The sequence below is a fragment of the Prionailurus bengalensis genome, chromosome B3, assembly GCF_016509475.1.
Source record: "Prionailurus bengalensis isolate Pbe53 chromosome B3, Fcat_Pben_1.1_paternal_pri, whole genome shotgun sequence".
NCBI lineage: Eukaryota > Metazoa > Chordata > Mammalia > Carnivora > Felidae > Prionailurus > Prionailurus bengalensis.
This window is the reverse complement of record NC_057355.1, coordinates 115,499,912-115,521,828: the sequence shown is the minus strand read 5'-3', so window position 1 is coordinate 115,521,828 and position 21,917 is coordinate 115,499,912. Positions and strand designations below refer to the sequence as shown.

General features: G+C 44.1%; 1 protein-coding gene across 3 annotated transcripts in view; it reads left to right on the top strand.

The window, feature by feature from the left end:
• The window catches only part of DCAF5 (DDB1 and CUL4 associated factor 5), a 107,776-nt gene extending 86,787 nt beyond the window's left edge, over positions 1-20,989 (top strand). For all 3 annotated transcript variants that reach the window (XM_043554371.1, XM_043554372.1, XM_043554373.1), the window contains exons 8-9: positions 9,439-9,566; positions 16,361-20,989. In XM_043554371.1, the coding sequence (XP_043410306.1) occupies positions 9,439-9,566; positions 16,361-18,130 (1,898 nt within the window). In that variant the 3' untranslated portion in view covers positions 18,131-20,989. The remainder of the gene's footprint in view (positions 1-9,438; positions 9,567-16,360) is intronic.
• Positions 20,990-21,917: the final 928 nt, after the last annotated feature.

Sequence of the window (21,917 nt, the reverse complement as noted above, 5' to 3'; positions counted from 1 at the left end):
TTGAGATATGCCTCTATGCTAAGACCTTACTATTTATGGAAAGAAGCATAATGTAATAGAGTTGGTAGGCCTGTGTTTGAACACCTGATCCATTTGTCTTCTGGATTAGCCTTCGGAAAAATTGTTTAACCGTGCCAAACTTATTTCTTCCTCTGTAAAGGAAGAATATTAGCAATATAAACAGTACAACCATAGTAATAATATCTACCTTCTATCTAGGGATATTGTTGAACGTTATTCAATAGCTACTCTTTAATGATATTTCTCGTGAAGAAAGCTTTCTCCCTTTTAACTTTTCTCTGAGAAACTCCTTGGAATCCAAGACATTGCCTTCCTCTGGTGCCCTTGTGAATGGCCATTTGAGTTGTTCTTGCATGTTCTTGAATCAAGAGGGTTGCTCTTGATTCATCAGTAGTTAAAGAGGGGGAAAGCTCTATGACAGATTTTTCCCTGAATAGAGGGGAAAACCATGCAGTTTCACTGCCCAGTTGCTGCAGCCACCCCCACGGCCAGCAGGCCAAGGATGTAGGCTGGAAACAGCTGTACGTGCATTTTCACAGGCCCTGCATGTGTATGCGTGCTCTGTCTCTCCTCCTTTTTCTAGACATGCGTTCACTCTCAGTGGGTTAGGCCTGGGCATCTGCTTCTTCCTCCCTTGTAGCTGGAAGACAACTGTTTTAATTGGTCACGAGTAGTTGGTTGCAAACGCATGTGAAGTACAGACAATGAAAGAGGAACTAGTATAAACTGACTTTTTGCGCAGTTAAGCACTGCAGTCTGTGGGGTTCTTGGAGCTTTTCTGACAGCACTGGCTGTCCTCGTCTGGCTGTTTTTAAACTCCTAGGTGGTTAGGTGCCTCCCCACGAGGCAGCCACTGCTCTCTGTATTGTCAGGACCCTGATTGTACTTCTTATGGTTTGTTTGAAACTTAGAGACTCAGGGAGTGTTCACTCAGGCCTTTTGGAATTACTGAGGTTATTTGAACAACGCTTTTAGCTATAGCACGGAAAGAAGTAGTCCCTTGCCCCTCAGAGCAGTAACATCTTAATTCTACCAGTGGTGTCAGGAATGAAATAGATTAATTGCCTCAACAGATACTCCCCAAAATTATTATTTTGGTAATAATAGCTTTAGCTTCCCCCTCCAAGGCTTGTTCCAGAGAAGATGATGAGGGGATTTACTTCAATTTGTTCACTTCCTAAGTATCCGAACATAAGACATTATGCAAAGCACTACAGGTGATTGAAAGAATAAATACTTTCTTGGCTGCAAAGAACTTCCAGTCTGAGAAAGATGAGAAAAGGGTGTGTGTGTGAACACACTTAATTTAAAAGAGGGTTCCAGGGGCGCCTGGGTGGCGTAGTCGGTTGGACGTCCGACTTCAGCCAGGTCACGATCTCGCGGTCTGTGAGTTCGAGCCCCGCGTCGGGCTCTGGGCTGATGGCTCGGAGCCTGGAGCCTGTTTCGGATTCTGTGTCTCCCTCTCTCTCTGCCCCTCCCCCGTTCATGCTCTGTCTCTCTCTGTCCCAAAAATAGATAAACGTTGAAAAAAAAAAAAAATTTTTAAAAGAGGGTTCCAAAGCCCATAGAAAAGATCAGTAAGGGAGTCTTGAAGAGATGTGGAGGATCAGTAAAGTTTTCATGGAATTAGCATTTCAGAGGATTGTGAAGCATAAGGAGGAGTTAGCCCCTTTATTTCCCCATTCTTACTATTGTACAACTGCCGTAAAAGAAACATCCAACACCGACAAAGGGAAGATGGAGAAACACTTGATAATCCACACATTGGGTGATGGAGCCCACTAACAAAGATTAGGTCTTGTCCAGTATACTTATATTCCACAGGCACATCTTTTCATTCATTTGGCAAATGTTTATTGACAACCTACTCCACACGGGCACTGTTCTAAAGTGTTGGGATATACAGCAAAGGAACAAAAGATCCCTGCCATCATGGAGCTTATACTCTACCAAGAGAAGCAAATCATAAACAGTAGACACAGTAGGGGCACCTGGCTGGCTCAGTCGAAGGAACGTGCCACTCTTGATCTGGCGATCGTGGATAAGCCCCACACTGAGTGTAGAGATTACTTAAATAAATAAATAAACTTAAAAAAAAAACAGTAGACACAGTAAATTATGTCTAAAAAGTTAGAAGTGCTATGGAAAATAAATAGAGTGGAATAAGGAGGATAGGAAGTGGTATGGAGGGGGCAGGGAAATGTAATTTTTTTCGATGGGATGTTCAGTATAGACCTCTTTGAGGAGATCCCGTTTGAGCAAAACTTCAAAGTGGTAAGGCAGTTAGCCATGCAGAAATCTGGGGGAAGAGTATTTTAGGTAGAACTAGTGCAAAGTTCTGAAGCGAAACTGTGCCTCGTGTGTTTGAGAAACAACAAGGAAATCAATGTGTTGAAGCAGAGTGAGGGAGGGGGGAATAGTAGGGGTTGAAGTCACAGTGGTAAGTGGGGCACAGGGAGTGTCCCTATAGGCTGTTACTGTGGGTGAAACGGGGGAGCCATTAGAGAATTCTGAGCAGAGGAGTGACACAATCCAGCTTATTTTAACGGCGTCGCTCTAGCTGCTGAGTTGAGGATAGATGGTGGGAGTGGGGCTGCCAAAGATAGGAGTGAGGACTGGTAGGAGTCTCACATAACACAGATGACTGGTGATGGTGGCTCGAGCCAAGGTAATAGAGGTTACAGTCTAGCTGTGTTTTGAAGGGAAATGCATCAGGATTTCCTGATAGATTTGCCAGGGGAAGAGGGGAAGCAGGTAGCATTTGAGATGTCTCTTAAACATCCAGGTAGAGATAGATATTGAACAGTTTGGATATAGAGGTATGAAATTCTAGAGTTTGAGAGAACGTTCTGGACTAGAGATAAAAATTTGAGTTATGGTCATATGTAGGTTGTATTTAAAGCCATAAGACTGGATGAAATCACCAAACAGGTGAGCATACCTAGTCAAAAGAAGGAGAGCAAAGGCGAGCCCTAAGGCATTCAAGTGTTAAGAAGTCAGGGAGAGGATGGGGCGCCTGGGTGGCTCAGTCAGCTAAGCATCCAACTTCAGCTCAGGTCTTGATCTCATGGTTCGTGGGTTCGAGCCCTGTGCTGACAGCTCAGAGCCTGGAGCCTGCTTCAGATTCTGTGTTCCCCCGCCCCTTCCCCGCTCACGCTCTGTCTCCCTGTCTCTCTTTTTCAAAAATAAATAATAAACATTAAAAAAATAAACAGTGAAAAAAAATAAACATTAAAAAAAAAAAAAGTCAGCGAGAGAAGCCAAAAAGGAAACCAACAAGGAGTGACCAATGAAGTAGCAGGAAAACCAAGAGATGGTGATCCTAGGAAGGCAGTGAAGAAAGGAGAGGTAACTACGCTGGATCTTGCTGACAGGTCGAATACGCAGGATGAGGACTGAATGAAACCTTTGGATTCTCTGGTGACTATCACCAAGCCCAAGTCTTCTTGCTTAGGAAAGGACTAGGTAATTCCAGAGATTTGATTTCCATTATATCATTTGAATGATCACTTACCTGATTTTTCAACTTCTCTCCTCCCCCGCCCCCCCAAAATAGTACCACTCCTTTAAGTATTTGCTCATCGTCTTGCCCCATCAGTACATTCTGCAGGATTTTGTTTAATATTCCAACCTAGAGCCTACCAGATAAAGTTATCACATGAAATGCTACAAGCTTTTCATTTACTGTAATCTGTCATTTTTACCTGAATATTGAGGGGTTTTTTTTTTATACCACTCTTTTAACAGTATTCTCAGGGCACCTGTGTGGCTCAGTTGGTTGAGGGTCCCACTCTTGATTTCGGCTCAGGTCATGATCTCACAGTTTGTGAGTTCAAGCCTCACTGCCAGTGCAGAGCCTGCTTGGGATTTTTTCCCCCTCTCTTTGCCCCTCCCCACTTGTGCTGTCTCTGCCTCTCAAAATAAATAAAGACCCTAAGAAAAAACTAAAAACAAACAAAAAACCCACAATATTTTCTTGGGGAACCTGGCTGGTTCAGTCAGAAGAGCATGCAACTCTTGATCTCTGGATCATGAGTTGAAGCCCCATGATGGGTATAGAGATTCCTGAAAAAAAAAAAAATTAATTAAAACTTAAAAAAATTTTTTAAGCATTTATTTTTGAGAAGATAGAGACAGCGTGAACAGGGGAGGGGGGGAGAGACGGGGAGACACCAGATTCAAAGCAGGATCCAGGTTCTGAGCTGTCAGCACAGAGCCCCATGCAAGGTTCAAACTCACGAACCGTGAGATCATGACCTGAGCTGAAGTCAGATGCTTAACCGATTCTCTCTCTCTGCCCCTCCTCTGCCTGTGTTTTTTTGCTCTCTCTCAAAATAAATGAATAAACCTAAAAAAATTTTTTAAGCAAACAATATTCTCCACTAGTTTCAATTTAACCATTTGTTAAGTCCTTTTTTTTTAACGTTTTATTTATTTTTGAGAGACAGAGTGCAAGTGGGGGAGGGGCAGAGAAAGAGGGAAGCACAGAATCTGAAGCAGGCTCCAGGCTCTGAGCTGTCAGCACAGAGCCTGACACAGGGCTCAAACCCACGAACCGTGAGATCATGACCTGAGCTGAAGTCGGAAGCTTAACCAACTGAGCCACCCAGGAGCCCCTGTTGAGCCCTTATCTGTCCAATCCTCTTATTACTATATTGGATATGTCAGCATAAATCTTGGAAGATCAAGGATATTTACTGTGTTCATGGGGGTCAATACTCTATTGCTTGGAAATGCAAATTTATCTCCTGCCATCTTAATTTCTTATCTTCCATCAGCCCCTTACAGTCATCTGGTCTTTGTTCCTGGTTCCTCACTACCACTTTCACACTTCACCGTCCCTAATCTCAGTGTTACCCATTGTTTCTCCTTCCCATTCTCACAAAAGAGTTTGTCCTACCTATTAATTAATAGAAGGGGGAAAAAATCCAAAAACTCTGACAAGAAAATTAATACTGGTATTTTATCCAGATTGATTTGGGATTTATTTCATTACAACATACTTAAGTGTCCTGTTCTATAGCCCCAAGTGCCACTGAAGACCTCTTCCCAATGTGATTGATAAATTGCTGTTAGACTAAATCATCAAGAAATCTTGACCAGGTTGCTTTTACCTTTTGAGTTGAAAGCATAGTCATTCTTAGAGGATTTTGTTGAAACAAATAAAATTGACAAACAGAAGTAACTGAAGTTGGCAAGAAATGGGAGTGTTGTCCTGACCCTTGAAAGTCCTAAGGGGACAAATCTCTGGCTGAATGTTGTAGGAGGAGGAGCATAGGTAGGGAAGGGGGAATGAGGGCCTATATACTTAGCGCCTTGTCTTCTCTGGAGGGACGCTTGGCTTTGGCATTTTAGAAAGGTCTTTATCAGGGTTCTAAGTAAGGTATTTTCTCTGAGTCCCTTGTGCTTCTTGGAATCTTGCTAAGATAGTCAGTTACTGATACTGGAATCTTATGAGAGGCCCACTCCTTTTCTTTTCTAAACTCTTGCAGTAAAATAGGTAAAGCCTGTTTATAGCCTTCTTCACCTCCCTGGCATCCCTTCTGAACCAAAGGAAAGATGAAGATATAGCAACTTTGGCCTTGACTTAAAAAAAAAAAAACAAAAAAACAAAAAAACCTACAAAATGATGCCAACATGTTTGGTTGGGCCAGACAGAGCAGATGGCCCAGCACAATGATCGTTGGTTTGTACAGAAGTGTATAAACGAATGACAGCTCAAAAATGAGTAAGGTGGCTCTTCCCGGGTATGTGCTTTTTCATTGGTATCCATTATTAGTGATTAGGCCTTGACTCAGCTCATGGGGTGAGGTTGACCCTCACCAGTCCTATCACCACAGTCTTAGAAATGATCCTGAGGGGAGAGTGTGTAGATTATGTAGTTCTTAGAAAAAAATATTCCCTGCCTGACTCCTGCCAACTTGATCCTGCTATTGACAGGCATGGTCTGGCTAGGTAATGGAGAGGGGAGACCCCAAGTTTTTACTGATAGTAGCATCTTGACCTTAGCCATTTCAGAATGAAGAAATCTTATTTATACAAATCTCCAGGACTGATAAAAATTTATTCTCTAAAAATCATTGTATCTAACTATACACCATCAGCTATATTCAATCATTCAAACCTGGAAACCAGGAGGACTATCAAGAACCTCCCTGAAACCCATTCGTTTTTCTGATTTTGTGTACACAGCCTTGGATACCTTAAACACATGGCAGCCATAATTCTTCCTGTATTTGTTTTTACCATCAGTCTCTTGGTTCTATGGATTTCCTCTTTTTCAGATTTCCTAGGTATCAGTTTGGGTGGGAAGAAGGAGAGAAGATCTGTATTAAAATTGCTGGCATGCCTGGGTGGCTCAGTCAGTTAAGCATCTGACTCTTGGTTTCAGCTCAGGTCAGGATCTTACAGTTTTGTGAGTTTGAGCCCCCATGTCAGGAGTGTGGAGCCTGCTTGGGATTCTCTTTCTGCCTCTCTCTCTCTGCCCTTCCCCTACTTGCGATATATGTGTTTCTCTCAAAATAAATAAATAAACTTAAAAAAAAATTGCTGCCAAGAAGAGAAATCAGATGAGGTCACATAGCATGGAAGAGCAATAGAAAGTTTTCCCATGGTCTCAATTTACAGATGTGGGTACCCTTTCACTTATTCTGCAAGTCCAAAAGTTACTGTAATTGTATTCCAAATAACCTTTAACAGATTAAGATCAGTTTGGTTAATAAAATTTAGTTCTGTGGTAGTTGATTCTTTAAGACATGAGATGCTCTATCTGTCCTCCTTTGGTGGTATTTATTCTAGAGTTGCCCTCTCCTGAAACACTGTCCATTCAACAAGTGCTTACTAAGCAGGTACTTTTTGGTTCAGGCATTGCGCCCCCAGTTCTAGGTACGCAAGAGAGCCAGTTCTACTTTCGTGAACTATTCAGTGTTGGCAATGTCTTGTGGTGATACTATGGAGCTTGTACTCAGGATGCCATTGGATAGAGTCTACCCCTTCCCCTTTCTTAAGTTGATGACTTATAAAAAAAAAAACCAACCCATATGATAACTGCCAGAAAGATTTAGAAAGATTTTATGAGCTTCAGACTCCATCCCTATTCAAATCCTTTCATCTCTTAAAGGCCACTGTTACAGTGGAAAGGATATGGGGTGTTACAGCCAAACAGGCTCTGGTTCATATCCTGACTCTGCCATTTACTAGCTGTATGGTTAGGAAGAAATCACTCACATTCTCTGAGTCATTTAAATTACTTTTCTTGGAGGCAGTAGGATTAAATAAGAGATCAGTACTAGGTTTAACCCAAAGATTCTTTGCTAAGTGACTACCCCAGCACAGGTATGGGTAGAATTCAGAAGAAAACCATGAATGGGAATGCTACTTTTTGAATCAACCTTATATTAAGAAAAAAAAAAAAATCCAAGGGAAATCTTTGGGGGGTGGTAAGATCCCTATGTTGAGACGACTGGTTTAGATTCCCATGGATCTCTTGTCCTTAATTTTCTCAAGTTTATTTTTATTTTGATTAGGCTCAAGTTACCTTCCCCTCCTCCCACTCCACTCTAGGAACCCAGTACACTCAGGCTGCCTAGGGATTCCCATCATGGCAGCCTACTTTAGTGCTTAACCTTTCCTGATCTATGAAAACACATTTATTCTATGGTCTAGTCACTCTCCAAGGTTTATTAGCAAACTTGATGATGTTGGGTTGAGATATGGATAACTTTAAGTATATTATACATCCTGGATAATTCAAACATTAATAATGTCAACTATGGTGGGAAAATTAGGCAAAGGACGTTTTTGTCACTTACCAAGTAGAATAAGCACCTAGTGCTAATTAAGTGGGCACTACCAAGGAACAGATCAATGCAGTCTGAAAACTCTCACTGTCATAAAAAAGATACATATGTACATGGCAATAAAGAGGGATATCTTCCATGAGTCACAAGAGGAATTGTGTCAGGAGGCCAAAAGCAGAAGAAGACACCTTCTCCAGAACCAGATTATGTCTGGAGAAGGGATATTGTTCCTAGTCATTGTCCCTCTAGGAGACTGAGATGAGAAATGTCTGGAATGAATGTTTTTTTTTTTTTTTCAACGTTTTTTATTTATTTTTGGGACAGAGAGAGACAGAGCATGAACGGGGGAGGGGCAGAGAGAGAGAGAGGGAGACACAGAATCAGAAACAGGCTCCAGGCTCCGAGCCATCAGCCCAGAGCCTGACGCGGGGCTCGAACTCACGGACCGCGAGATCGTGACCTGGCTGAAGTCGGACGCTTAACCGACTGCGCCACCCAGGCGCCCCTGGAATGAATGTTTAAACAAGGTGGAGTTGGGAGTGGGGTGGAAGTATGTGAAGCCAAGACTGCCTACTGATTGATACTTTGTGCCCTAGTGGTGCCAAGCTCCTGGTAGGGGCTACGATGGTATTCACTGCTTAGATAAACAGACACTTATTTGTTTGTGTCTGAACGCATCACATTTTGCCAGTTGGCTGGGGACACAGGTTGGCTTATGTGTACTAAGCTGTTGATGGTTGCTCAGAAGCGACCTTGTTTAGAACATGGATGTGTATGTTGTGTGTGATGCCCTTACCAGTGAAGTTGAACCTTTGAGATTATTTCAAGTGTATAAATGATGACATCTTCATCTGTGTTATATGTTCCAGGCCTCTGGTGCTTTTCTCAGTCACTGAAGAAGAAAGCCTACAGGACGGTCCTTAAAATACAGCTTTCTATTAGTGGCCTCTTGATTTTAATCCATATGTGATGGTTTTAAGGCCCTTACTCTAATTCACATTCTTAGTACCTGGGCCCTTCCTATTATGGAAGTGGCCCACATCTCCTTTCTTTATCCCTAACTCTCCCCATTATCAGGGTAATAAAAGGATTTTTTCCATTATTTTCCCCGTGGTTTTCATATGTTTGTTTTGTTTGCTACCTTCATCATAGAAATTGAGGGCAAGTAGATGAGAGATTTTTCTGTGCATTTAAGTAATTATATGCTTCTGGTTCTGCATGTCCCTGGCTCAGCTGCCTAACTGTTCCCAAGTAGTTCAGTCTCATTTTGCTCATGACTGGCCTTTTCTAAGGTAACACTTGGGTTCTATCTTGGGGATCAAAAACTTGAGAAATGTTTTAAGTGCCTGTGGCTTCATTGACAATGGAATTGCAGGGGGTGGGCGTGGGCAATGCTTACAGGCTAAATAAAGGCTCTTGGTAAGAGCACATATGCTGAGAGAATATTTCATCTTCCCTCTTTCCATAGCAACTTTATCTGTAAGATTAAGCATTCTGCTGATGGCATAGTTAATAAAAAATCTTGGCTCCAGTTCAGAACTGTTTGTCTGCCATTACTGGAACCTCTTTACTTTGCTCCATTTCATCATTTGATTTTTGTTTCCTTCTGTCTTCCCAGGTGGCATTGGTAGGGTGGTCAACGGAGCCTTCATGGTGCTGAAAGGGCATCGGTCTATTGTTAACCAGGTCCGATTTAACCCTCACACCTACATGATCTGCTCTTCTGGCGTAGAAAAGATTATCAAGGTGAGGCATCTTTCCCTTCTAACTGTTTTAAACAAATTATTATAATTCATAATGGGAAGAAACTAGAACAATATATATAGGACCTCATATCTAAACATACTAAAGGTCTATCAAAATTCTCAATTATTTTGGGACACTTGGCTGGCTCAGTCAGTAGAGCATACACGACTTTTGATCTTGGGGTTGTGAGTTCAAGCCCCACGTTGGACACAGATTACTTTTAAAAACCTCTCGATTATTTTCACATGCTACAAAATACTGAAAAATTGATATTAAAAAGAGTGGTTTAAAACCCTCCTTTCAGGACCTCTTTTAAAAATAGTCACCAGGCTTTGAAACTAGATGCCATTTGTATGCCACTACATTGCCGATAGCTTTTGATCTGGAGTCTGATGAGTTCTGTTTTCCAAACCTCATCTGGAAGCCACCGTCCCCTCAGTTACTCGGGTGCACTTTGCATTAATTGCTATGCTAATATGGCACAGACATAACTAAGTGACTGCCAGAAGCATAGCTAAATTGTCTCAGAACATATCAAAAACCACTGCATGTGGTTGTGATTGAAGCTAAACACTTGCATTAGTTGCACATCGACTCAATGAACTGAACCCAGCCAAGGAATGTATTTGGAACCTGCAACCAAGAGACCGAGCCTGGCCTGTGTCCACAGAAGGACATCACTCACATTCCAGTAGTTAGTAACCCTTTTCCACATCAGAGAAAATGAAGGTTTGGGGCAAATGATAAATTCTTCAGGACTCATTGATAACTTGATTTTTAAGTAAGGATGGATGATAATCCCCCCAAAAGATAAAACTCCTCATATTTTATCCTAAAATGACATTGAAAACCAGTTTTCATTTTCTTCTCTTCTTTCCTCCTTCCTTCCTTTTTTCCTCCCTCCCTCCCTCTCTTTTTCCCTTTCCTTTTCTTTTTCTTTTTCTTTAACTATTCAAGTTATATCTGAGCAAGGGAAGTTGTCAGAAATGTAATGTTGGAGTATGGGTCGTATTTTTATTTATCCTTAATCTAACTTCCTTTATTTAAGTTTTGTTGGTCCTATGGATCAGGACTGACTTTCATGATTGCACATATTTTTCCACAGACCTGGATCAGGACTTCTGGATCATTTTTATGGACTTTTTCTTTTTATAGATGATGAGATTTAAATGATAAACTACCCATCTGGGGTTAATTACACAGCTGATTAGCGGTAGTTAGGATAGAGCCCTGTTTCTTGTTCTTCCCAATGTCCTGTCACACTCCCATGCTGGTGGAAGGCAGCAGGCAGCCAGAGGCCCCTGCTAGAGGTGGTCATCTTAAGAGTCCTTCACTGAGCAGTTGTGGAGTTGGCTCTGTCCCTTGAATTGCTTTCTCTTCTCCTTTGGCCGATGACTAATGGGTTGGCACAGTAGCATGTCCTCTCTCGGCCTGGTGACGTCATTCTCTTTCTCAGAGCCCAGCTTGGACATCTCCTTTAGAAGAGAGATTCCTGTTTGGCTATGTACTCTGGGATGCTTCTGTACTAAGTCTCCCCATTTATTGTTTAGTCAACTGGAGGCCTTACCCTAAAGGTCATGTTTGGAAACTAGCCAAGTTCTCAGAGGAGAAAGAGAAGAAAATGTTTTCTCTGGGAGGTTATCCAGACTTAACTATGGAACTCACTGCTTCCAGGTTCCCATGGGGTCTGAATGCTGCCCTACCAAGAGGCCTGATTAGCCATTTGAAACCTTAAGTCAACACAACTGGTGCCCTTGAACAGTTATTTGAGTCTGTTTCCTATCTGTCAAGTAAGGATGCTAACAGTGACTTGCCATCCAGGAGTGCCTTGTGAATTACCTGTGCCTGACAATTTCTGACTATTTTAATAAGTGTCACTTTCCTGCTTGCTATTTCTGAGAGGACCAATGGCCCCAAGAGCATAATGTTTTAGCCCCGTCTGAGCTCTTTTTTCTCTCCACTTCACCTTCTCCCTTGTCCTTTACTGCTGCCTTTTTAACTCAGAGTAGAATCCCTGCTGTCAGGGCCAACCTCTTCTCACCCATAACAGTTTTCTAACTCCCTGAATGTCCACACTGAGCAAATGAGGGGGTTTGTTTTGTATTTAAACACAGAGGGGCAAGATAGGACAAATGCTGACATTTTTTTCCCCTCAAAGACCAGTATTCATTTATTCAATTATGATACTTGTGACATTTATGATATACCTGTGTATGCCATTTGTGCTAGGGCCTATGGGGAACATAAAGGAAAAAAAAAGGGTAACGCAGGTCCCCCAGGAATTGATGACCCAGTAGGAGAGACAAGAAGTAAAGATAATGAAAAAATGCAATATCTACATAAGAGATATAAACAAAATGCTCTGGGGGAAAGAGAGTTTTCCCGTCTGTGGTAACCTCAGGCAGGCAATATTTGAACTAGATTTTGAGGAATAAAGACTAAAAGGAAGAAGAATAAGATACCAGGAACATTCTAAGTAGAGGGAATGGGTAGTTAATTATTTCATTGAATCAGTAAATATTTATTGATCACCTACAGTGTTCCAGGCATTATACTAAGAAATAATACTCAGAAACAGTGAAGTGTAGGACCTGTTCAGAAAATGATCATGTTTGGCCAAAATGAAGTGCACAAGAAGACAGATCTAAGATATAAGGCAGGAAGGCTAGCGAGAGATGGGCCCAGAAGGTCTTGGAAGCCAGATTAGAGAGTGTGGAGAACCCTTGAGTAGCAATTTTAGGTCTCTGTCTGTATAGATTTTCTTGGTAGATGGACAAATTTCTTTTTTTTAATTTTTTTTAATGTTTATTATTTGTTTTTGAGAGAGAGAGAGACCAAGCATGAGCAGGAGAGAGGCAAAAAGAGAGGGAGACACAGAATCCGAAGCAAGTTCCAGGCTCTGAGCTATCAGCACAGAGCCTAACATGGGGCTCGAACCAACGAACCATGAGATCCTGATCTGAGCCGAAGTCGGACGCTTAACTGACTGAGCCACCTGGGCACCCCTGACAAATTTCTTAATTTAGTACAGTATCACAAAGAGAAGAAGGCTTAGAGCTGCTACATCAAGCTTGTCATGGTCACCTATGTAGATCAGAACACTTGCTACTTAATTGCTTTCCATTTTGATGATGTTTAAATAAGAATTGAACTGCATCTTTTTCCTCAGCAGCCTTTTTTTTTTTTTAATGTTTATTTATTTTGAGGGAGAGAGAATGAGGAGGGGAAGGGCAGAGAGAGAGGGGGAGAAAGAATCCCAAGCAGGCTCCACACTGTCAGCACAGAACCTGATGTGGGGCTTGAATTCATGAACTGTGTGATCATGACCTGAGCCGAAATCAAGACTCAGATGCTTAATGGACTGAGCCACTGCAGGGCCCTACCCTCAGCAGTCTCTTGAACTAAACTTTTCACTGGGCTTGGAAAGGAACCTGCTCATCCCTCCTTTTCTCATGAACCTTGCCCCTAGAGGAGGCATATCTAGCCACATTTAACATGTTAGCAACAGGAAGTTGTGTTTTGGGGGCACCTGGGTGGCTTAGTCGGTTAAGCATCCGACCTCAGCTCAGGTCATGATCTCGTGGTCCTTGAGTTCGAGCCCCACATCGAACTCTGTGTTGACAGCTCAGAGCCTGGAGCCTGCTTCAGATTCTGTGTCTCCCTCTCTGTCTCTGCCCCTCCCCTGCTCATGCTCTGTCTCTCTCTCACTCTCAAAAATAAAGATTAAAAAAATTTTTTTAAAGGAAGTTGTGTTTTTGTTGCTTTACTTCTGAGTTGTTTCAGTGGAAAGAAATAACCACTTTCACAAATATTTGAAACTGACATTTTAAGGATGAGGACTAAGATAATAGTGACGGTCAGTCCTTCTGATGTTCAAAAGTCTCTCTGAGGATGGGTCTGAGACTTTCTAGTTAAGGTGTTCAGCTGCCAAGTGAAAGAGAAAGCACCATGTTTTGTTGTGCTGTGGTATAGGTTATGTCATTTCGTCATTTTCATTTCTACAGATGAGAAAAGAGGCTTTCGAGAGTGAAGTCATTTGCCCAGGGCTATGTGAGGCCACAGAGCTGGGGTTCCTACCCCTTCTGTCGGCCCCAGCAGCTCTGTGCTACAAGTCCCTTGAGGACTGAAAACTGGCTGTCTGGCATGATGGTTTTGTTTTGCTCTGAATCCTAGGATTGGATAAGACCCATCTAATTCACTGTTTAGATCAGGGGGTTGAGCTTTATCCAAGGTCAACCAGCTAACTAGGAATTGAGTGGGAACCCACACTCAAGTCTCCTGTCTCCTGATCCAGTGGTTTGTTCCATTACTCTAAGCTTCAGGAATGAAAGTCTACCTCAGCTTAATACATTCCAGAGCCCAAATAAAAGCTGACTTTCAGTGTTAATGATTTTCATTCCTGAAGGAAGAAATAGGAGGCTGGGTAATAGATCAGAAAGAACCTAGAAACTGGTTTGTTAGATAGTTGGACCAGCATCCCACCTTCAATATTTTGTACTTCTGTTAACAAATTCTGTGTTTCTGTGATGCACATATAGATTCATCTTTATATTAGATAACATGGTTAGTAACATTTTACCATTTTTAAACTGAGAAAGTAAGAGATCTGGCCCAGAATATAGAATGAGGCCCCAAAAAGTCCTAAGGACTTTGCCTTTGGAATCCCTCCAGTTTCCTTCCTAAGCCACCAAACTTTTCCCTTGGACATTTGTTTGCAGAGATAGTCATTCGTAGCTTGAGCCTGTTGTTGAAGGCCATATCTGAATGTTTCCCAAACTTTGGGTCTCACAAAGAATTTAAGAATCTCAGAAAAATCCTTTATTTTCTGCTACTTAACTTTTTTTTTTTTTTAAGTTTTTTTTGGGGGGTGCCTGCATGGCTCAGTCAGTTGAGCATCTGACTTCAGCTCAAGTCATGATCTCACGGTTTGTGAGTTTGACCCCCACATCAGGCTCGCTGCTGTCAGCATGGAGCCTGCTTTGCATCCTCTGTCCCCCTCTCTCTGCACCCCCCACTTGTGCTCTCTCAAAAATAAATTTTTTTTCTATATTTATTTTTGAGAGAGAGAGTGGGGGTGGTGCAGAGAGAGAGGGGGAGAGAGAATCCCAAGTAGGCTGTGCCCTGTCAGCAACAGAGCCCGATGTAGAGCTCAATCTCATGAACCATGAGATCATGACCTGAGCCGAAATCAAGAGTCAGATGCTTAACAGACTGAGCCACACATGTGCCCCTCCACTATTTTCTAACTGTATACTAGTGTTTCTTAAATGTTGGTCTCTCCTTGTTAAAAATGCAGAGCCCTGGTACCCAGTGGTGATGTAGTGAATCAGAATCTCTAAGGGTGGGACTCAGGAGTCAACACTGTTATGACTCTTCAGGTGATTCTTGTGCACTTTGGGTTGTGAGAACCACTACTTAAACCTCCCCTGGGTCACATAATGAAGATGGAGACGGGAGAACGCCTGAGGAGTTGTGGGCAGGGAACAAAGTCAAAAGAAGAATAAATCTAAAGTAAGAATTGGTGAAAAGAGCTAATTTAGGTTTTTCTAGCCCCTTTTGAACTGGGGATCCTCCAAAGAGATTCTGCCTCCCAGAAGTTACAAGTTAAGCATGGGAAGGGTTGGGCCTCAGGAAAGTGCTCATAAGGAGGTGAATTTGTCCTTGGATAGCTTTGGGGAAGCAAAGGCATTGTCTTGATCCAGGTTAGAGAATGAAGAGCCCTGTTTTCTGGGTTGGGTGCCTAAAGATAGACACCAGCCTGTCAGGCAAGAAAATCGCCTGGAATTTCATCTGAGTTGCCATGGCTACCGGCTGATGTAACTGAGCTTCTGTGAGCTGCTCCATGGACCAGTCTGGCAGTCAGGTGAAGCTAAGCATTCTCATTTGCAGTGACAGCTTAATTACCTTGAACTGGATTTTTGCATAACTTATTCCACTTGTAAAGTTGGGCCTTTGCAGTCAGGCACACCTGAGTTTGAGTCCTACCTAGCTCTGCCTAGATCCTCTGGTTGTCAGCCTGTATCTCTGGTGATAGAGTGGAGGCTGTTAAAGGGTGGGGCTCCAGTCTTGGGGTGTATGTCCTACCCATTCCTGTAGCTAACAGAAGAGTTGGGGAGCAGGCCAGCAGCAACCTGGTTAAGAGAACCCAGTTTCCCGGGTAACTGATGCCTGCATGTCCAAGAGGGAACTGCAGTGTAGGCAGTTGGCTATTCTTATCAAGCTCCACAAGCAATTCCCATTAGTTAAAAATAGAAATGTTGCAGTTGGGGAGAAGTGGAGTTATAGGCTGAAATACTAACTACCACGGAGGACTGACTGCTGGGTCTGTTTCCACTTTGAAAAAGTGGCACCTCCCTGTGCACAGCTTCAGTCTTCTGAGAGTTTTGAGCACGTTGGCCAATCTTCAAGTCTTCCCCTGCCCTTCAAGATTATGAAGGGGGTTGTTGTAATTTCCACGCTACTAACACAGGAAGCTAAAGGAGAGGGGGCGCTGTAGGGGAGATGGCGTGTCACTGTGCTGCGCCTGGAGACGGGACTTCGCTTTCCCAACACTAGGCTGATGCCGTGTCCTAAACAATGCTTTTTCCAACATCTGACTCTAGAAGCCTGGGTTTTCATGTGTGGCCCACATAATCCGGTCTGGTAAAGAATAAATTTTTAAAACTGGCTAGCAAATCCTGGCTAAATGGCAGGGGAGGGACCGGAGAAACTCTGCCTTAGTGTTCTTTATCACTACCAGCTTTAGAGTACCTCCCAATCAGGCCTCCTTGGTTTTGTTTTTGCCTTCTGTGCAGATCTGGAGCCCATACAAGCAGCCAGGATGTACAGGAGACCTAGACGGACGGATTGAGGATGATTCCCGCTGCCTCTATACCCACGAAGAATACATCAGCCTTGTGCTGAACAGCGGGAGTGGCCTGTCACACGACTATGCCAATCAGTCCGTGCAGGAAGACCCCCGGATGATGGCCTTCTTTGACTCGTTGGTGCGCCGAGAGATCGAGGGCTGGAGCTCTGACTCCGACAGCGACCTCAGTGAGAGCACTATACTCCAGCTGCACGCTGGGGTCAGCGAACGCTCAGGCTACACTGACTCAGAGTCCTCAGCCTCGCTGCCCCGTTCCCCTCCACCCACGGTGGACGAGAATGCCGACAGCGCCTTCCATCTGGGGCCCCTGCGGGTCACCACCACCAACGCGGTGGCGTCGCCTCCACCGCCGCCCACGTGCGAGGACGCAGCCTCTCGCCAACAGCGCCTGTCTGCCCTGCGGCGCTACCAGGACAAACGCCTCCTGGCTCTCTCCAACGAGTCCGACTCCGAGGAGAACGCCTGCGAGGTTGAGCTGGACACAGATCTCTTCCCCCGGCCGCGGTCTCCCAGCCCTGAAGACGAGTCCAGCAGCTCCAGCAGCTCCAGCAGCTCTGAGGACCAGGAGGAGCTGAACGAGCGCCGAACCTCCACGCGGCAGCGGAACGCCATGCGGCGCCGACAGAAGACACCCCGGGAAGAGAGGCCCACCCCTGCGACCAAGCCCGCCAACACCTACATTGGAGAAGACAACTACGATTACCCCCAGATCAAAGTGGATGACCTCTCCTCCTCCCCGACGTCCTCCCCTGAGCGGGGCACTTCCACCCTGGAGATTCAGCCGAGCCGAGCATCGCCAACCTCCGACATAGAGTCGGTTGAACGAAAAATTTATAAGGCTTACAAGTGGCTCCGCTACTCATATATCTCCTACTCAAATAACAAAGATGGAGAGAGCTCCCTGGTGGCTGGGGAGGCCGACGAAGGGAGAGCCGGAACCAGCCACAAGGATAACCCAGCCCCTTCTTCCAGTAAGGAAGCCTGTCTAAGCATGACCATAGCCCAGAGGAACCAGGACCTGCCCCCTGAAGGTCGCAGCAAGGATGCTTTTAAAGAAGGGACTTCTGCTAGAAATCCCAGCAATGGCCCAGGCCATGAGCACAGCAGCCACCCTTGGGCAGAGGCGCCAGAAGATACCTCACCGGACACTAACAATGGTAGCTCTGTAGAACATTCTTTCGAAACCAAGAAGCTCAATGGAAAGGCCCTGAGCAAGGCCCTAAGCAGCCGGGCTGAGGAGCCGCCCTCTCCTCCTGTCCCCAAGGCATCTGGCTCCACTCTCAGCAGTGGGTCTGGCAGCTGTCCCAGGACCCAGTCTGATGACAGTGAGGAGCGGAGCCCCGAAACCATCTGTGCCAACCACAACAATGGACGCTTACACCCCCGCCCCCCTCATCCCCACAACAATGGGCAGAACTTCGGGGAGCTGGAGGCAGTGGCCTGCTCTTCCCCAGGACATTCGGACACTGACCATGATAACTTGTCCCTGACAGGGACGCTCCTACACAAAGATTGTTGTGGGTCTGAAATGGCCTGTGAGACCCCCAGTGCTGGAACGAGAGAGGACCCCACTGACCCCCCAGACACAGACAGCAGTAGGGCTGTTCACGGCCACAGTGGCCTCAAAAGGCACCGAATCGAATTGGAAGATACAGATTCAGAGAATTCCTCCTCAGAGAAGAAATTAAAAACATGATAAATACAAAGGGAAAACAAAAAGCTATGAAAAGTAGCTTTACAAAGAAAATTTTTAATCCTGTTTAGTGAACGCAGAGAAAAGGAAAAAAAGTATTAAAGGCACATAAAACCAGGGCCTGAGATTTTGTGTCTGATGCTGCTCCCTTCTATTCAATAATGGGTCTGAATGTTTAGCTGGTCACTGGCTTGTGCTGTGTAAGGAGAGGTGGGGGGGAAATCCAAGTGACTCCTTTCTAGTAAGACTTGAGCATCGCGTAACCTGTGCGTTTTGTTAAAGTAAATCCTTGTTGAGACATTTGACTTGTTCTTGTGTGTGTTCACCAGCACGTGTGAGCTCATTGTCTCCGAGGCTTTTCTTTTGGTTCTCCATCGGGAAGGATCAATGGATCTGTATCTTTTGCCATCTCACCTTGTTTACATGCTGTCAGTGTTCTGGTCTTAATGGTGAGTGCCTGCTGAATCCGACTGCCCTGCCAATGAGTTGTGGATTTATGCTGAAAAAATGAGGGGGAGAATGGATACAAGCCTTCCATGCTGGAAGGAACACATGGTTCCTTTGTGACGGAAACTTTCCTTCCATGTTTTCTCTCAGTAGCACTTCTTCATTGAGCATTTAATGTGGACACACTAAAAGTGAAGTGTTTTTAATGCTAATGGGAGGTTAGCACTTGAGATCAGATTCCAGAGAACGTAGATACCTGGTCAACTTCACCCATGGCAAATTGAGCGGTGCTGGGCCACACTCTGTATGGAGGCCATGAACTAGAACTAGTTATGGGGGACTGCTTTAACCAGTTAGGTACTACTTCCTAAGAGGAGCTCTTGAGGCCAGCGGGCACTTCCTTGGCCCTCTGTGATGAAGGGAGGGGGAAAAGGCAGCTCTGAAGAGCTTGGTGCTCAGACAATTTAAGCAGATGTCATAGGTATGTTAATGAAGAAGTGTAGTGAAGAGCAGAGTGTGGTGCCATGTTCTTTTAATTCAACCCAAAATGCTTGGTCAGAATTGAAGGAAACTGGCATCTTCCCCCGGGCTTGCAACTAGCAGAGGCTGTGGTGTTCTGACTAGATCTTGCAGAGCAGTAGGCGTCTCTAAATAACCGATTCCTGTTGAGTTGGTGTGTTAGGAGGCAGAGAAGAGTCTCTGGTTTAAGGCTCCTGGCTCCTGGCAGAGACTGCATTTCACCGAGAGGGGGAAAGACCAAGAGATTTTCAGCATCACAGTGGTCCATCCTTACAGTCACTTGGTCATAGTTGCACAAAGCAGGAAGACCTAGGGATGACCAGATATCTCGTCAGCACAGATGTCATGAAAAAGCAGAATCGTGGCAAGAAATGAGGAAGAGAGGGAAAGAGGCACACTAACTTTTCTTGGGTGCAAATGTGCTAGACCACTTGGGGCGCGGCCAGCATTGGCGTAGAGAGGACCGAATGTGTGACTGATACAGAGTTCCTTTTAGCGGAGGGCCCGTCCTACTGGGACTGGGACCATGTGGAGGATGAAGACTTGGATGAATTTAGGCGCTGGGGGAAGAAAGATTATTTATAAAAGGAAGGTTGTTGATCTCAGCCAAAAGGAGATATCATCTGGCTAAGCTTTGTGAAAGGAAAGACGTGCCTGGTATGTGTGATGTGACTTGGGTATGAAAACACTGTCTTAGGAGAAGGAGATGAGGGACTATGAGTAGCAGTGGAGATGCTTACAATTTAACAACTGTAATCTCACGGGGGCGGTGGGGGGGGGAGTGGGAAAGTGATTCTGTAACTATTAGAATTACTTTGGATTTGTAATGAAAATGGTTCTATGATTTGTCTTTGACTATTCACAGATAATTGTAAATTCTGGTTTTATAAGCCCAAGTCATTTTACATTTGCTTTTCCAAAATTTATTAAATTGGAATTTTTTAATCCTTTATATACAAAAAAAAAAGATATCATCACTCAGTGTGTGTTTCTCTTCCCCTTCCTAGTCAGCCTCCCTAATCTTTTTGTTTTACCTAATCAAGTAGGTAGCCTCTTCTGATTTCTCTTAGGACAATCCACTGTTCCTAGAGGAAAAGAAGTTAAGTTCCCTTGGGAAACAGCCACTTGGTGGTTATTGTTTCCAAATGCAGAACTTGGTCTTTCATGTAAAAAGCCTTAATTTCATTTGAGTTCTCCAAAGAGAAGTCAAAGTTCATTCTGGTTCAGTTTTAGTGTTCAAGAAAGATCGTTTTTAGCAAGGATGTCTCCTATCCTTGGGAGAGACTCTTCCCAGCACCCCAGATTCCACTTGCTAGGAGATAAGCCCACAAGACACTCACTGGAACAGGCTGAGAAATGCTTATCTCCATAGCCACTCCACTCTCACTTCCAGAAATCTCCTGTCTTGTGATCGTAGGCCTGGAAACCTGGCAGGAACCACTTCCAGAATCCTTGTGAACTGAGGCCCCAACTTTGGAGGCACATTTGATCCCCAAAGTCTTTCATGATGGTATTTTTACTAGCAGGACAGACGGCACTGATTAGATTAAGAACTATTTGAAAGTGCCTCTTATGTTGTTTTTTTTTTTTTTCCTGTATCCTGTATATAAATTTTTTAAGTGGCTGGTCCAGAGAGGTAAAACCGTTTCTTTCCACTTTATTTTCTGCCTGGTTTTGTAAGTAATTCCTGTGTCTCTAGGACAGCAGTAAATGAGTAGTTGGCTTGGGGCAAAAGAAGGTTGCAACTGTGCTTGATTTACTAAGCCAGGAATCCCTTGTTTGTCAAGGTGCCTTCCTCTGCTGAAGCCTTACCTCCTCACAAGCCCCTCCTCTTGTGACTCCCAGCAACGCTAGCTCTTCTCTTGTGTATATGCAAATAAACCTATTATTCACTTCTCACGGCTTCCTCTTCTCTTCCAGGGAAGACTTGGTTGCTTAGACACCCCTGATCCTTCATTTCTTTCCTGTTTTAATTCTCGCCTAGTTGAAACTCAATTCAAAGCCACTCTGAAGACTAGAAGAAAAACTGTGGTACTCTACATGCCAATGGTCATTGCCACTTCTAGGTATGGGACAAAGGTCACATCTGGACAACAAAATGTAGGGTAGGAGGAGGTATCTACTTGGTCTCCTTTAGCAGGCTTGCGTGGACTCAGAATAGTGAGATCCTGGAATTAACCCTTTTATTGGCTGGAACGGAGGGAGTGATGCAGTGAAGTAACATTACGAACGGCCTCAAAAGAAAGTTTTTGATGTTTCCAAATAACAAGTTGCTTTTCCTGCCCTGTTTCAGGCATGCTTTGCAAGCGTTTTCCTTAAAAAAAAAAAGAAGAAGAAGAAAAGACCTTCCATATCTTGCCTGTAAAGCTGCCGCTTTTAGTTAACTGAAAAATTCTTGCCAACCAAGACTCTTGTGAGGAAGATAGACACTTCTAAAGGAAGGCCATCCACCTCTTACGACCTAAGCAAGGCAGTGGGCCAGGGTTGAAACACTAAGGTGAAGTGAGGCTCCATGAGTCCAGACTTGCCTACAGCAGCAAGATAATGGCTTTGGACAACCTGTGCAGTTCTCTCAGGTGGGATATTTCAGTCTAAGTGCTCATTTGTGCTTGAGCGCTCATACCAGAATGAAAGAACATGAATTCAGGTGGCTTGGAAGTAATTTTGAATTATTTCACATGTAACAGAAGAAAACTGTAAAAAGAAATCTGAACCATGTGCACATTAATTGCAATTCACTCAGTGCAAAGGTGGTAAGATGGCTCTCAGAACTGGAGGCTGAGAGGGACGCCTGGGTGGCTCAGTCTGTTAAGAGTCTGACTTC